General features: G+C 31.3%; 1 protein-coding gene across 3 annotated transcripts in view; it reads left to right on the forward strand.

Annotated features, from left to right (window-relative positions):
* Positions 1-17,358, forward strand: part of LOC141456489 (dipeptidase 1-like) — a 411,813-nt gene that overhangs the window by 392,649 nt on the left and 1,806 nt on the right. For all 3 annotated transcript variants that reach the window (XM_074132531.1, XM_074132529.1, XM_074132530.1), the window contains 8 exons: positions 11,687-11,819; positions 13,329-13,479; positions 13,671-13,740; positions 13,875-14,051; positions 14,489-14,573; positions 16,417-16,492; positions 16,687-16,825; positions 16,954-17,073. In XM_074132531.1, coding sequence (XP_073988632.1) covers positions 11,687-11,819; positions 13,329-13,479; positions 13,671-13,740; positions 13,875-14,051; positions 14,489-14,573; positions 16,417-16,492; positions 16,687-16,825; positions 16,954-17,058 — 936 coding nt within the window. In that variant the 3' untranslated portion in view covers positions 17,059-17,073. The remainder of the gene's footprint in view (positions 1-11,686; positions 11,820-13,328; positions 13,480-13,670; positions 13,741-13,874; positions 14,052-14,488; positions 14,574-16,416; positions 16,493-16,686; positions 16,826-16,953; positions 17,074-17,358) is intronic.

The following is a 17,358-nucleotide window of genomic DNA, read 5'->3' on the forward strand; positions in this document are numbered from 1 at the left end:
AACATGCCAGTTTTTAACTTGGAGATTAGAGCGATAAGTAAGTTCTCGGCTTATTTATTAGCTCTTCACAACCTCCTAGTTCCAAAAGTTTATTGTGTAGTTCAAGAAAATCTGTTTTATTCGCATTATTTAGCAAATTTTTTTAATTAACTAAAGAATAACCACAGATCTAAACTCGTTAAACGAAACTCCTTTCTTTCGAAATTGGTACCTAACACTCATTTAAACTCACATACCATTTTATTTTATTATTTATCACGTAAATTTAATATTTTAGAATATAGTTCTTAATTAATTAATTATTAAGTTACACATTTGCAAAAAATGGTACTGGATTTGATGTTTCTGATCAATTATATTCTTATGGCAGGTGAATTCCTTTCATAATGCCGACGCTGTCTGTATTGATCCCTATTTTGTGCAAGTAATAAGCAATTTCTGCATCAATTTTTAAAATAACCACTATTCATAGTTTATCTTTCGAAAGTTGATTGTATATAGATGTTTTTCATGAATAGTGCACGTTTTAAACATATATAAAATGTTTGAGAAAAATGGCGTCCAAGTTTTTGGAAAAAATTAGAAACTTGGCATTTCTTATGTTTTATCCACAATGTGAAATACTTAAAATTATTATTTTGAAATATAAATTAGCTTATTTAAAAGGAAATTTAACCTTTTTTCTAATGAGCTTATTGAAATTGTTTTAGCTCTAATAGTTTGAGAAATATAGACAACTGTTTGCTAAAAAGTTGTAGTACCTTGAAAAAACATAAAATTAAAAATATCTATAAAATGAAAGTGAATCGAGCCATAGTTTATATAGCACTTTTTTGTTTCAAATGATGGCCAGAATCGCCTCCTGAAGTAACGGTAGTCTTATGCTGAACCACCTGTACATTAATAAAATTGAAATTATTGTAATTTGTGACTCAAGTTAAAAATAAATACAGTATTAAATGCTGTGAACGTTTATTCATAAAAAATAAGACTTAAGATATCAAGGTATTTTTTCACCAAGATATTCTTGGGTTATACTTTATAATCAACTCTATTAAAACAATAATAACCTTAAAGAGGGAAGGATCTCTTTTTCGTGTACTGGATTCCGACGAGGAGATCCCAACTGTTGACGTTCTCTTCCTAGGGGTTTCTACAGCTCATTGTCAGTTGATTGACAGTGATGTCTGTAACTAGAGAGCAGTGTCTGCAGGCTGCCAACATGCTGAAAAAAAGCATAGGGTACCAGTGACCTCAGTTCTTGACAAAACTTAAATTAAAAAATTAAATTAAAAGTAAGGTTATAACTATAATTTGTAGCGAATAGTTTGAGACGTAAGTTTGTTAAGCAGGGAATATTCTTGTCATACTTGATTGAATTTCTTATTATAGTTCAACAAAAATTGTATTCAAATACTTCTACCGAATTTAGACGCTGTTGGTGAGGTTGGGTAGCTACTATCATGTTTTTCCCACAATTTTTCTTGACTAGTATTTAGAAATAGATTTCTAATATGGAATGCTTCTTGCCTAAATTTGGGGCGGTGTTGGAAGCCCCTTGAGAGAAGCGCCTGTTACATCCTGCTTTGAGTCTCGTAGCAAAGTTGTAAGTAGGGATAGCTGGGAGAGGATAGCAATGCCAGATGCGGCCTCTTGTCTCAAAGAGGTCCGGCATGATCTATTTCCTGAGTGAAAGTGGATATGTTGTAAAACTGAGTCACTTACAAATTGCTTTAACAAAATAAACACGTTAAAGTTTGGCAAAGTGGCTGCGATTGAGAACTGTAAGTTTACAAATGTGAAACTGTTTACTGCAACCCCCTTCTTCACGAACTTCATACCATCACTCCCCCTGCCGGCAGATCTAACTTTGCTCATTTAATTAATTACTTAACCACAGCCTTTCACATTTCCTGAATATATTAACATAATATTAAACGACTAATTATAATATTGTAATGAGCTGACATTAGGAACACAGCTTTTCATTTTAATTTTATTGTAATGGTTCGTAATAAATTAAGGATCAATTTAAATACTTACTGAAGAATTTGTAAAGAAATGTGAGTAAATATTTCACATTGTGTTTTGAATAGAGGTGACTTGTAATTTAGCAATTGAAAGCATCATTGTAGATAAGATCATTTCAAATAAGTTAGTAAGTTAATTGACCAGTTTTTTGACTAAGTGGCTTTACGAAGTTGACAACCTTTCATTAACAAATAATAATCAATAATATTGTAACTTGATAACGATTCTGATGATGCTTTAATCTTAGACGATCGTTTTTCTTCTTTAATTCTTTATTTATGTATATATTTTATAACTCCTAAAAATTTTTTAAAAGAGAAATCACTTTGAATAATCTAATTTTTTGAGATGTTTCTTTAATGTAAAAAACATGCATTATCTTTACTAAACAAATCAAATTTGCTATGCCGTTCAAAATAATTACAAACAAGGAAAGTATTTAGCTCAGTATGAAGCTCAAGAAAATGGGAGTAGATGGTCTACGATCTAGTCCTGGCGTGCTGTCCTTAGATTTTTTTTCTTTCAGAAGCCTCTTATTAGAGAACTGTAATGGGAGGCTGAAATCGCACTAAGAAGGCTTCGGGCACTGAATACGTGCTTAGTTTAAAAAATTATGGGCTGTTTTTAACCTGCAACCGCAAGGGGAATGATTCCTTTTTTTCGTTGACATTTCAGGCCAAATAGTCTCTACTACAGCAACAACTCACGGCTTTTATTGGCCAACTTCGCGAAAAGTGATTGAAACCGTTGTACGGTTGGCCTTGTTGACGGCGAGCGCTAATATTACCGCTTAGGAATCGGGAACCTAAAACTTTTCATTACGTGGTAGCTCCACAGTTGCTGTTTCTTTGTAAAAGTTTTCATAAGTCTACTTGGAGAACAGGCGAGTAATGTGTATTTAGTTTTTACTTGAACTTAATTAATTTATAACCAATTAGACAGAATTGTTTTTTTACTTGCAGCCACACCATACAAGATATGTTTTGTAAAAGTATAAAACTAATTTGAGTATATTCTTACTTTCCAAAGTTTGGAAATAACAATTTAAAGTTGTTAAACCAATTATTTTTTGGTTTATTAAATAAAAGTTAGTTCTAACTTTTGAACAGAAACATGTTTGTTAATAGTTTAAAGCATAATAGTTAAAATTATCCTTTAGAATAAATGAAAGGAGTGTGCGGCCAATGAAAGTATTAAATTACAGTATGGCTAGATTTTCACTTAAATATTTACACATAATTATCTAGCAAATGGAAGTTGATTATGGAGGTTGGTATTAAATTTACACAAGGAGATGTGTGTGATGCTAGATGTATGTGTGCGCATGATATATTCATAGTTGTAGCTGGCGAGCCAAGTCTGTGTAAGACATTTGAACAAGCAGGCTTGCAATCAGCATAAAAGATCTCACATAATTAAGAGAGGATCACAAAGGCGGTGGAGGGGGTGGAGAAGAACACATGGCTGATATATGTACATCTACTTGCTACACCTTGTTCATATGCAGCAAACAGCTTTGTTTATGTCTAACTGTCTGAACTATTTCCACCATAACTCTTCAGGGGAGACATCGTATGAATTCAGCATGTGAATATACCGTTCTTTAATAATGTGACGTACAACAGCTTTGTAGTTTCAAAAACTGTATTTTAAGATTACCAACATCCTAAATAATAATAATAATCAATATTGCCATAAAAAGGAAAAGAGAGGAATTCAAATAGAGCCATTAATTTTCCATCGTGTGATCAATGACTTCATTGATAGTCTAGAATTTTCTCTTTTGAGATAGTGGATGACGTAGATCCTCTCTAAAGTACAATTTTTCTATAAAAGGCAGTGCCTATCTTTTGTGAAGGGGAGGCGATTATGTAATGTTAATGTCGAGAATGAAGAAAATTTCTCAATTGAAAGTATTTATTCAATGGATAGTCCACTTTTTCGAATAGGCTCTTAGGCTATTCAATAAAATTCGTTTTAGTTGCGGAAGGCTTCACTGTAGTGCAATATTTCTTCTTTTTTTTTTTTTTTTTTTTTTATTTGAAATTTACACCTGCACTCATACAGTACAATAAGTAAATATGCTGGGCGAACAATAAAAATGGCGTGGCAATCATGAATGATGATCATCCAGTGATGACCATCATTAGTTTACCAGTTGGTCACGGGGCCAACGGCGCCTCAGCCGTCTTATTTAAAATACAATAATTCGCTTTTAAGATTGTTACCACATGAAAAACATTTACAAAATGACTTAACAATAAAATGAAGAGAAACATTTATTCTGTAGTTTAATTGTATTATTTATAACAGCAGTAGTAATTGAAGGTAAATAGAACACCCAGACTATAATTCATGTGTTCCCAGTGATTACAGTGGCTTGCTTTCATTTTCATTTAAATACACTTTGTAATCAAAGTTCTTTATTAATATGAAGTTTAAATTAAAGCTTATATCCAATTTACATACAGAACTGCTGCTAACGTTTTTGTAAGTGTATTTAATATTTTTATTTTTCATTTCGAATTTTCATAAATGTAATCTTTTTCATTTCTATGATTCTAAATTGGGCAAAAATTAATGTTTTAGTGAAGTGGTGACTTACAAATAATTCTTTTTGGGAGAAACAACAAACAAACAAAAAATTGAAAAAGCAGTATAACAACAAGTTTCTTCTGTTTGTCTCATAATTTCTTCCTCAAAAACCATTTGGTGAATTGATCGATTCTTGATATCGAAGATAATTTCCGTGGCTTCTTTAATAATTACAGAACAGGTTAGCTAATCGGCTTTGTTCACTCCGACAATGAATCTTCTCCTTGTAATTTGAAGAGGGTATGTCATAGTATATTTAGCGTAAATTATGAGCACTTAGTAAAAAGTTGGTGCTTTACTCGAAGAGTCCTAAAAGAGATAAATTAATTAATTTCTTGTTGAAGGGTACAGGTTTTTTATGCCAGTTTAAGAAAATATTAAATCGATTCCTTAATTTAATATAGGAATTAATTTAAATAGGACAAGCAGAAGTTAAAAAATCTAGCATGAACACTCATAGATTCAACTTAGGTTTTGGAATTTTACAAAAGTTAATTATATGTTTTTTGGAAGTTTTATAGAAATTTTTAATGCTAAAAAAGATTTTTTTAGAACTTATTATTTAATTTAAAAATACAGTTTCAACTCAAAACATCTTTAAACATTATTTAAAAGATGATGTATTGACTGAGCCACATAGTCTGAATAGAGATGAGAACTGTAAACTTTCAAAACACCTAGGTTATATACATACACTAACATTGTTTTAAAGTCAAATCTATTTTCTTCATTGTAGAGGATATGCTAAAGAGAAATATTATTTCAGGAAGAGATGCTGACAATGGCGAGCATGGTGATAATTTGAGAAGAGGATGCTGATAACAATTAGCGCCAGCGACGTTGCACTCTAAACAATTCTAACCTTGCTATATCTCTTAGTGTTTGTACAACGTTGAATTATTTGCTAGTAACAAGTTATAAATCACAGCTGTATATATGGATGATCTTCACAGAGCATTATCTAAGTACAAGAACAAACACTCATTTCTTTCAGAGTTCATTTAAAATATTCTGCATATCTTTCAGCAGATGATCTGTTTGTATTAAAACTAAACAAAGATTGACAAACCATTCAAAACTGATGACTAAGTTAGTCCCTACTGTAGTAAATATCTTGAAGAAATGTACAAAATTATACTATTGAAACGTGAAAGTTGAATACCCTATCTAATAATTGGGTAATGTAAGCTGATTTACCTTAAGTCGCATGGCTTCCAGATGTTAATTTTATAGATCGTTTCCTTCAGGCATAGATGCCACATGATCACTTAGAGAACGAGTAACCACTTCAAAATGGAACAACAATGGAAGAACTAAATGAGCTCTATAAGGAAGTAAAGCAAATAACAGTTGTTGAACTGTTACTCGGTTGGTGAATAATCGGACTCCACATTATTTAGGAGAGTGGCTGAACGAGAAGATGACAAGCAATAGAGTTGTCTGGGAAATAATATTAAGGAGACAATAGTAGAGGCGTGTTTTTAATTTTTTTGTAGCCGAATTTATTTGCTTCATACCTTCAGATTTTAATATTAATATTTACGTAAGATGATTGTTAAATTGAATAGTTAGTTTTTATTGGGACGAGGCGTTTATCAAATTCGTTTATCAATCATCTACTGAGAAAAATAATGACAAGAATAACTTGACGATAGCAAATCACTAGGTATCTGCAAATATCTTGCCAAAGGAAACCTACTGTTGTAAAGGAAAACAGGTTTAAGAGGATTCCGAAAACCAAAAGAGAAAATTCAATTTTTTTCTACTTAAAATAACTTGAAGTGTTGCAGTACACTGCAACCAAGTACATATCAAACACCATAAAAAACTAACTAATGCAGTTAATAATGTGTTGATAGCGTAAAGATAATAAAATATACTTTAAATTCAGAGATATACACAAGTTGAACAGATCATAATTTAGAGATTGAAATTATTTAGAGATTGTAAAAAGCTAGCTCCTCTAGTCGGCAGAAGTAATGGAAAAGCCATTAAAAGTTCCATTGTTAACAAGAAATAAATGTATTTAAACATTGCAAAATTATCATTAGTGTAAATATATGTATTTAAATAATAGCTCCATGATGTTTTTACAAAAAGGAGTTTTAATGATGCAGTGTTAATGAAATATAGTGGTAAAATGTAAGTAAAGTACATTACATTATTAAAATATAACCTATTCAGGATTCAGATGCTGTTTTATAATATAAAGCAGCAACTTATGAAATAAGCTTGTCTATCCTATTATGGAAGGCAATGCTCTTGTTGGGCATGATTATTACAGCGCCTTCGGGTTTAAGGATCTTTATGCTACTGCTAACAAGTAGTTGTCACCATTTCAACTCATCCACCAAAAGCAAATTATGTAAATCTCTTTTCTTCCTTTTTTTTTTGTGCTGTATAAAATTTATTGCAAATCTTATCTACATATTTGGATTAACAATGAAAGGGAACGGATTAGTTAAGTGGTATTCCATGGTTTGAATCCAGCTTCCGGCCCTTAGATTTTTTTTTAGCTCCGATGATGGACATTGTTGTCTGTAGCAAGAGAACACAGTACGGTGGCCGGCAGATTTATGAAAAAAGCTTTGGGCGCCAACAACCTCCAAGGATGACGCGCCTTAAAATAAAATAAAAAAAATTATAACTTATAGAAGCTGAATTTATTCGTTTTTGTTTTTTTTTTTAATTTATGCAAAAATTACTCGGTGCATCTATAATGCAAAACTCATCCATTTTCGATGATGGCACAGATCTACAAGCCATTAACAACTTTTTATTTTTTATAATATTTAAACATCAGTATGAGGTTTTCAATTTCAAATATTACAGATTGTAGAAAGCAAATTTAAAATGGATTAAAAAAATGTTATCTTTCTGGTGTCTAACGAAGGTTCATTCTTTGTTATCTGCACTCCTGCTGTCAAGACCGTGAGAAGGAGTAGAGTACCACCCCTAAATTTCTGGGGACGCTTAAATCAGCTGCAAGCAACGTGTTTTTTAAAAAGATTATTCATTGAGCTTACAGTTATATTTAATTCTATTTTTACATCCCCCCAAAAAACGCGCATATCTCACATTTTTCTCTTACTGTAATTTACATATTGGAAATTAGGATTTTTAGGATTAGAATTAGGATCAACTACCCGACAAAAATGTTCAAGAGCACTTAAAAGTAGTTAATACAGAACAAAAGTGTAAAGAGTTCTGCTCGATTGTTTTTTGAGGAAATTGCCAAAAATTACTGAAAATAGAAGGAAATATGCACTTTCGGGCATTTACTTCCTACTCTGAATTTAAGCAACTGCTTTAAGTCTCGTTATTGTAAACATAATTGACGGTACCACAGATTCCACAAAAATAACTCTCTAGAAGTAATCCTAATCAAGCCAAACCCCAGAATTGACGACCATCAAAATTTTCTCCAGCAAAAAATGTTTCAAATATAAGTTTTAGACATAGAGGTGTGCAAAAACCTAGAATAGAAAATCTCAAAAAGTATTCATTCCTTAAAGAAGAATATTTGTAAAATGAAAAGATCTTCATCGCTATGTGATTGTCTCGGAACTTTAGATCTCAAAGAGGTCGCAAACGTAGAATGAGATTGTTGCCATTTTTTTTCTCAAATTTTATATTATGTAAGAGTAGTTTTATGACGTGGTGGTTATTTAAAAAAACATTTTTCTTTATGTTATACCTAGTAGGTAGGCCAAATCATTGATTTGCCTTCCTTCTACTAGAATCAGTGAAGTATTAATTTTCAGAACACGTTGTTTTATTTAGATGTTTGTATTTACTAGTTATGTTTCTGTTAGTTCCCAATTCTCATAATGAATTGGCTGATCATTTTCTTTATTCCGATTACTTTTCTTAGTGCCTCTTTATAATAAAATACAAATTCAACTTTAATTTTGATTAGTACGATATCAGCAGTCATTACCTTAATACCCTTCTTATTATTATCATGATATAATTACTATATTGTTATTTGCATATAAATTGTAAATAATTAGTTGTCCAATTCTTTTCTTGTTAGTTAAAATTTTTTGTTTATAAATTTTTAAAAAATGAAATTTTAGATTCCTGTCTTTCTTTTTCTGTTTATATGTTTATACAATATATATTTTAGCAGCTACTCAGAGGAGTGATTTTTGATTGATTAAACTTATGTATGTATTTTTGTTGTCCTTAAAGGACTAATGTCCCAGGACATTAATAAACGTATTTCTTTCTTTCTTCTTAAGAAAATTGTAATTATTTTGATTTTCTTTAGTTATAAATTGGATTTTAAAATGCATTCAAGTCTACTATAAAATCAAAATTGATTTATTTAATTCAATTAAATGTAACACACATTCTATACATTCTGCAAAAATAAATAAATAAACAATAAAATAAAGCTAGACGTGCGAGTGTAAAAATAATAGACTAAATGTTTCCTTCTTTCACTACTTGATAGATAATAAACAGGTTCGGAATTTCTCGAGCGAATAACTTTCCTTCGTTTCATTATGTTTCATTGGCTGTAAAATGTAGGTTTATTACTTACATCCATTGAGCTGGTGATAGTGTGCTAGGCATGACGTAGAATGGCCACACTTCTTTCCTAACTTTAATCTCATACACTCAGCTTGGAAAATGGGGCTGTCCATCCTTTGTTCTAAAAGATTTTATATCCAATTATTTTATTTTTTATTATTAATTATCAATTTTAACGCAAGTTATCTTCTGAAATAACACCTACAATTGTCTTAAAGAAAAGTAGCAAGTAAGTTATGCATTGGAGATGTATGAAAGCAATAGATATTTCTATCCTAAGTTGCAGCATTACTCAGACTGAATTATTCGATATGTTAAATTTCTCCAAATCTAATTGCTTGAGGATGGCATTACTTCTCTCTGCCCCAGCTGTTAAAAAATAAAGAGAATTTATGATTATCTGAGTAGAAAGTGCATCTTACTTTCTTTAGAGATCTTGGGTTACTGACTGTAACTAGAGAAATTTGTCAGAAGCCTATGGGCCTAAGCACTGAGATAATGACCTTAGATATTGGCAAGTTTGGAATTAAAAAAGTAATATATAATTGCACGTTGCGTGAAATTATAATATTTAATTCAACAATAGCAAAAAAGATCTACTAATTTTCTTAAATTAAACGAAGACTCAGCGGAATAACCTAAATACCAAAATTCGTTCTTATTTTATCCATACTCGTAGCTCTGCCTACTCTCTATTTCCTAAATGTTTTGCTCAACTTTTTCAATTGGAAGCCGAACCTACATAGAGCAATAAAAGTTTGTATTTTGTGATGAACACCTTTAGTAGAACAATAAAGTGATGTGTTTTGTAAGGAACACATTTAGAAGAACAATAAAGAAATGGTAACATTATATTGAAAGTTCGGAAATTTAGACCCTTCTATTTCTTATCACTTCCCAGGTACTTTTGGATTCAATCAGAAAATTGAAACATTTTGCAAAAAAAAAAAAAATCCAACTTTTTAACAGTAAATCAAACAATACTAAGAGAATTAGTAGAAAGTACTGTCGCACCAGATTTTAATGACCAAATTAGTTCCTACATTTAATGAAAAGTTTCTTTTCAAAGTTGTAAATTATTGCTCTACATTGAGAAGAGTTCCTTCAGCAAGCGTACAAGATCCATGCTGTGAGTAGCGACGAACACCCAGCAAACTAACAAGAATTTATATCTAAAGCAAGCCACTTTATTCCTAACACTTCATCCGTTAAAGGACATAGTTACTTTCCTCTATGCTCACATACATCCCTGCTTCTCTGTAAACTGGATGCAAGGTTTCATTAAGATTTATTACATAAAAGGGTGGCACCACTTTTTTTTTTTAGGGCAATGTTTCCCAATTTTGTAGGGTAATAAAAGTACCAGCTTCCACCAAGATAATAAAATCTATATAAATAAACTCAAAACATTTTGCCCGACCAAAATAATTTTCATTGATTTTTTAAAATTTTCTTCAAGAGTTTTATTCAGCCAATAATTTGTAAAACATTTAAACTTATTTTGACTAAAAAGACAACACCTGAAATTAGAAGTAGATTAAACATATCAAAATAGGAATAGATAATGTCATGGTTCTTCTAAGAATATATTTTTTTTAAAGGTCAAGATTCACATATTAAAGGAAAGGATAATATTTTAGTTTCAAAAATTCAGTTAAAATTAAAACAAATAATTTTTCATACTTACACTCTAAGAATTTTTTCAATATTTTATGACAAACATTGGAATCATTAAATATGTTAGAACACAAATCCAACAAAAACAGGATTCAGTCAGATATATTTGCATAGAATTTTCAATATTTAAATAAATTTTACTGTTTCTTTTTATCTTAAATTCAGGCCTTTACGAATTTAATAATCAATCGTAATGAATCGGTAAACAATTGACATTGTTGACCCATTCCTGCCCTACAAATAACAATACTGTAGCAAATTAAAATTAGCACTGTGAAAAGGAATTAGCACACTTGACTAGGAACTCATTCTTTTTTATGTTTCAGTATTATCCGTAGGTGTTATTGAAGGGTTTGGCAAAATTTAAATTGAGAACGAAAAAGTATATTGTTCTGTTCTTTTCCAAATGCATAAATAAATACAAGTTTTTTATAAATCTATTCAGTGAAGTCACCCATGGGTCTTACCTTACTTCAAAGTACTAAGAGCAACATTTGGCCTTGAGTAAACAGGTCCACTCTTCCTCAGAAACTTTAAAAACTGCTCCTCTCTATAAATTGTACCATCCTTCTTCCATTAGGGAGGTTTTTTTGTGATGTCAAACTTTTCTAGTAGCATACTCGTGTTTTGTATTGTATTTACAAGGTTTTTGTTTCTACCAGTTGGTGGTTAAATTCCATCATTAGATTTGTTTTCAAGAACATGCTCACTCAAGCCCATCCATATTGCTTCTGTAAACTTAAACAAACACAGTATTATAATTTATTTTCCTACAATTTTAATTTTCTTAGTATTTTATTAATCTTTTAGATTTTAAGTAAATTCTGTTTATTCTTTGTTACAGTTCTGGGCTGCTTATGTTCCCTGCGAATCTCAATTCAAGGATGCAGTTCAACTTACTTTAGAGCAGATTGATGTGATTAGAAGATTAACTGAAAAATATAGTCCACCTCTAACATTCTGTACTTCCGCACAAGGTATATATATATATATATTTAGTTGGATTCTCACCATTCAAACTAACCTTAAAAGGTAGCCGACAAGTATTTTGGGGAAAAAGCTAGTTGAATTTATAGATAGTGGCGGAAAGTAAAATTATAAAGGACCAAGAGCAACTTTAAATTAAGGGAAAGGATTAGCTGTGGGTTAGCAAATTGGATTCCCACGCCGAGATCCCGGATTCTAATCCAGCTGTTGGCCCTTAGATTTTCAGTTCCTAGGAGCTTCTTACAGCTTATTGTCTGGTGATGAATTTATTAACTTTGCAAAATGTAATTTCTCTTATTAGTGTGAAAGAACAATGTAGGTATTGTGAAAATTTTTCGATATAATGTTTACACTAAAAATATAAATTATGTCCAGATTCAAATAAGTGCTTTATTGGGAGTAGTCTTTCTGTGCGTGAGTTTTATGATGACTTTATAATATGCTCGTTCCATAACACGCACTTAAAATCCCTTCAGTAAATTATAAAAAATGAAATGTTGGTAATATTAATTCATTAAAAAGTATTATTGAATAAGTGATAAATCTAAGATAAATTTTGTATAATAAATTAAAATCTAATTTATCTATGAAGCGCCACGATAGCTGAGCTGCCAGAGGAATGGATACCCTCAAAGCAGAGCGTGACATTCGTAATACCCAATTAAAAAATAATTATCATTCTCTCTCATGAACAACACCATGTTTTATAGATTAAGATGAATTTTTTGACGGATGAATCATATAAATAACATTTCCGATTCCTATTATATGATTTTGATCTTTTCAAAATATTTAGAGCTAAAAATTAGCTGTCGCGAATTCGGAAAAAAAAGAATTTGTGACCTAAATACCAGATGAACTAAAAGAATCGCTAGATAACTAAACTTGTATGTAAACTCCACGGTATTATTGTCAAAATGCTTATTTTTACTAACATTCAACGAATTTACTGGCTATGAACACTAAAAGATTATTATTACATTGAATTGTATCTCAATTCTTCGGAAGACAAAAATCTTTATGCCCTTCAACAAAGGATTTTTAGAATGACTAGCCTTCTCTTGCATCGTCAACTCTAAACAGCCAGCAATGATTTCTCTTCCATAAAATAATGTCCACACTAAAACACTGGCTTTAGTGGTGAGGCACCTAGGAAGAGAAATTTCGGATAGCTCTGCTGACTGGTGGTATTTAAAAACCATTTTGATTACAGTTGATTGAACAAATAATGGTAAATTTAAAAAAGTAAGGTCTTTAGACAGGCTTTACGTCCAATTACCAAATTAGGTGTCATGGACGGAGGCGAATAGCAAACATATACTACTAAATTCTCATATGTAACATTAAGTAAAAGCCAAGGCCTAGACCGGGAATCGAACCCAGTACCACAATGCTTCTTAGTTTTGCAGGCTTCGCCTCTAACCACTCGGATATCTACCAAAGATTAAATATTGTAATAAAATTTCTGAGTTAGTGGATATGGTTTTATAATGTTTCAGAAATAACGGAAGCACATGAAAAGAATCATCTTTGTAGTTTAATTGGAGTAGAAGGAGGCCATTCATTAGCAAATAGTTTACCAGTTCTAAGAATATTGTATACTTTAGGAGTGCGATATCTTACTCTGACATCAACCTGCAATACTCAGTGGTAAGGCTAAAGATGTATCATTTAGTTTTTGCTTGAACTACTAAACTAAAATTTGTTATCTAAAGTTCAAACTCGACGGCACGATGAATCCATGATTTCTTTTTTTACTTCGGTGACTGATTATTCTTCTCAAGTTATTAATAAAAGCAGTTTAAAGTCAACATTATTTATAATAAGCAAATCTTTTACAGGGCAGACTCATCTTTGGTTGATGTACCGGGTAGAAAACCTGAACATGGGGGTCTGACAAATTTTGGAAAAGTAACCAGTTGTTTTAATATTGTTTTTTTACAGAAATACAAAGTGTTGAATTACTAATAGTTGTTGAACATTTACTGCAGTCATTTAGAACTTCTAAAGTCTGAAACATACAGCTTTTTTTCACAATTTTTCAGATTATTGTTAAAGAAATGAACAGATTGGGAATGTTAGTTGACTTATCTCATGTGTCAGTACGTACAATGAAAGCTGCATTAGAGGTGAGCAAAGCACCTGTAATTTTCTCCCATTCCTCGGCTAGAGCTCTATGCAATTCGACTAGAAATGTACCTGATCACATTCTTGCCAAATTAGTGAGTGAACATTTCATAAATGTTTTATTTATACAAGAAGCAATCAGTAATCTAAATCAAATCTAGTTTTTAAAATGAAATATTCTCGTTAAAAAAGTTTCCAAATATTACTACAGTTTTAAGCTAGAACACTTGCTGAAGGAAGTTCTAAAATTGTGGTTTTAACTAGCAAAAATGACTAATTTTGTTTTTAAATATATCTAAAAATAGAAAACAAAAATTCTCACAAGGTAAATTAAGTTAATTGAAATCTGTTTCACCGGAGAATTGTCCAGGTGTATCTTATATTTCGGCAATTTGCAAAAATGCAAGTTAATACAAAAATAATACTAGTCTGATATAATCAAAATATGATAACTATATATTTAGCTAAGCATCTACTGCATGCTCACTTTTGCATTAAAATAAATTCTCATTAAACTGTTCGCTCTTTGCAGGGTTTAAATGGAGGTCTAGTGATGGTGAACTTTTATTCCCAATTTTTAACCTGCAAGGATACAGCAACAATAGCGGATGCAGCGGGTATTTTTTTTTTATTTTTTTGATAAATAGCAGATAAAAATAAATAATTTAGAGGTTTGGGATTGTTTATTGGAAAGATATATATTTCCGTTTCATCTTCATTCAAAAATCCAGTTTAGTTAGACTTTTAAGAACGCGATTTGGAGCTCTGTATTAGGAGGGGTAGAAGGTCAGAGGTGGCCAAGCCTAGTGATATTGTGGACCACTTTTGACATTCATTATAAGCCTGCAGGCCAAGGATTCGCCACTCCTGGTTTACATCAATAGGACAGAAGATTTGGCAATTCGAAATATGAAGGAAATATAAAGCTCCAATACTTGATCACCTTATATCTCCTTCTAAAATACAGCTTGAAAGCTGGAATTGCGCACAATAGTAGAGGTAGACGAGTACGATAATTGTACATAACTTCGCAGAGATTACACCAATAGGACAGGAGATCAGCAATTAGACAATAAAGGAAATGTAAAGTTCCAAAACTTCATCACCTTATATCTCATTCGTAAATTCAGCTGGATAGCAGGAATTTCGCATAATTGTAGAGGTGAACGAGTACTAATAGTGTATATGTACATATTTTCGGAATGTTTACAGTATATCTTTATGTTCGGTAAATTTCGTTTTCGAAGAATAACGATTCGCAGATGTAAGTTGATCCAAACGTACTCACAACTTTTTGTGCCAGATTTCTTAAATAAGGAAATTTTTCTTTTGAGATATAAATGCTATACAAATCTTTTTTTGATTCTAATGTTTCAAAAATATGTTTTAGTTCATTATTACATCGTTTCATTTGGAGGTAATAGATTTTGTTAAATTGGAATGAATTTCACGGGCCAGAAAGTTATTCAAGGCGGGCCGTGGGTTGGCCATCCCTGTTTTAGGTATTATAGTTGGTATTTTCTTAGCAGTGGCATCACACACCTGGTGCCATATAGTGGCGATAGACGGTCATCTACAACGAAATTGAGGGTAGGAAAGTAAATCCTCACAATGACGACTTTTCTTTTATATATATATAAACATGTTGGACATGTTTTATATATATATATATATATATATATATAAACGAGGGAACATGTTGATAGAATTGTTTCAGCTACTGAGAAAGGGGCTTAGATGTCGTTGATAGAATTGCTTCAGCTACTGAGAATGGGGTTAAGATGTCAATAAGTATAAAATGTTGCACTTTAGTAACATGATTTTCTTCGACTTTGATTATGAATGATTGCTATTCGCTTTTGGTAATCGCCACTCATTATGCCCTCAGGTATACTCTTTGAGGGACATGTAACGAGCAACTGACAGACAGTTTATAACTTAAGTAGTAGATCACCATTAGGGACTCTAAATTCATAACGATTTTGTATCTCAATAGTCACTACCTGGTCTTAGATTAATATGAAGTTAAATTTGCAACTGTAAAATAAGACTTCCAGTTCCAACAAAAATATTATCCTGCAGGCTTAACCCCATTGTGAATATTATTTCTTCATATCAGTCACTATCCTATCATCTATTTTCATTCAGAGACATATATTTTTGTTCTTAGTAATATTTACTTAGGTAACACTTTGGACATCTGAAGTCATCAGCACATTGATTTAATATATCTCTACGTTTTGTATACTTTTGGTGCCCTTTTCGGAGCTTATTTAGGTTTAAAAGATGTGTACTTTGTTACTACCTTTTAGTCTGATTAGCAGTCTTAAGATTGTTTAACTATTTAGGATTCCCATAAATCATAGAAAATATTGAATCTGTAGTTTTTTGTTTATTGTGTAATAATTTAAATGGAGCAAGATTCAAGGGCATTTATTAACTAGATGATTGCAATTGCAGCACACATTAATCACATCCGAGGAATTGCAGGAGTTGACAGTGTTGGGTTAGGAGCTGGATATGACGGCATAAATTTGTGAGTAAATAATTTCTTTATTTCCCACAGAGCTCTGAAATTATTAATGTCAAACGGCAAAATTTTACTTTGATTGACTTTACATATACACGTAACTTTTTTTCTTATAATTAGATTGTTTTTAATAAAAATACTACCGTAACTTTTGTGAATACATATTTTTTTTATATTAGAATTTATATTGGTCTTTTCAGCACTCCAAAAGGTTTAGAAGATGTATCTATGTATCCTGCCCTGTTTGCTGAGCTTATATCGACTGGACAATGGACTTCAGATGAACTGAAGAAACTTGCTGGTTTGAATCTCCTTAGGGTATTAAGAGCAGTTGAAAAAGTAAGATGAAGTTGAAAAGTCATTTAATATAAGCTAGACAAAACTAATTCCCAGTTATATTTTTAATGTTAATTCACAGATTTTATTTTATTAATATAAATTGTTTTTATTTTTTTTTATTTTTTGAGGTAAGAGACGATATGGCTAAATCAGGTGTAGAACCTTATGAAGACACAATTGCACCAAAATATCTCAAAGGAAGAAGCAACTGCACATCTCAGGAACCTTTCTAGCCCGAACTCAAGCAGGTTGGTTAGAGTTCCAAATTTTCTAGTTTGAAAAAGTACCAAATGAATATAAGCATCATTCTATCAATCTGTTTATTTATTTATTTTTCCTATTCTGCGAAACCTTCCATCATCCAAAGAATCCAATCCTTTCAATCTAAAGTCCTTCGGCATATCGTCAACGCTTCTTATTATGTATCCAATTTAACTCTCCACACAGACCTCAATATCCCTTTTGTCAATGACCTAATCCATTCTCGCTTCCTTAATTTCCATAATAGCTTAACCATACATCCTAATCCCACA

This window comes from Rhodnius prolixus, unplaced genomic scaffold (assembly GCF_049639745.1).
Source record: "Rhodnius prolixus isolate KJV_2025 unplaced genomic scaffold, Rpr scaffold_4, whole genome shotgun sequence".
Taxonomy (NCBI): Eukaryota; Metazoa; Arthropoda; class Insecta; order Hemiptera; family Reduviidae; genus Rhodnius; species Rhodnius prolixus.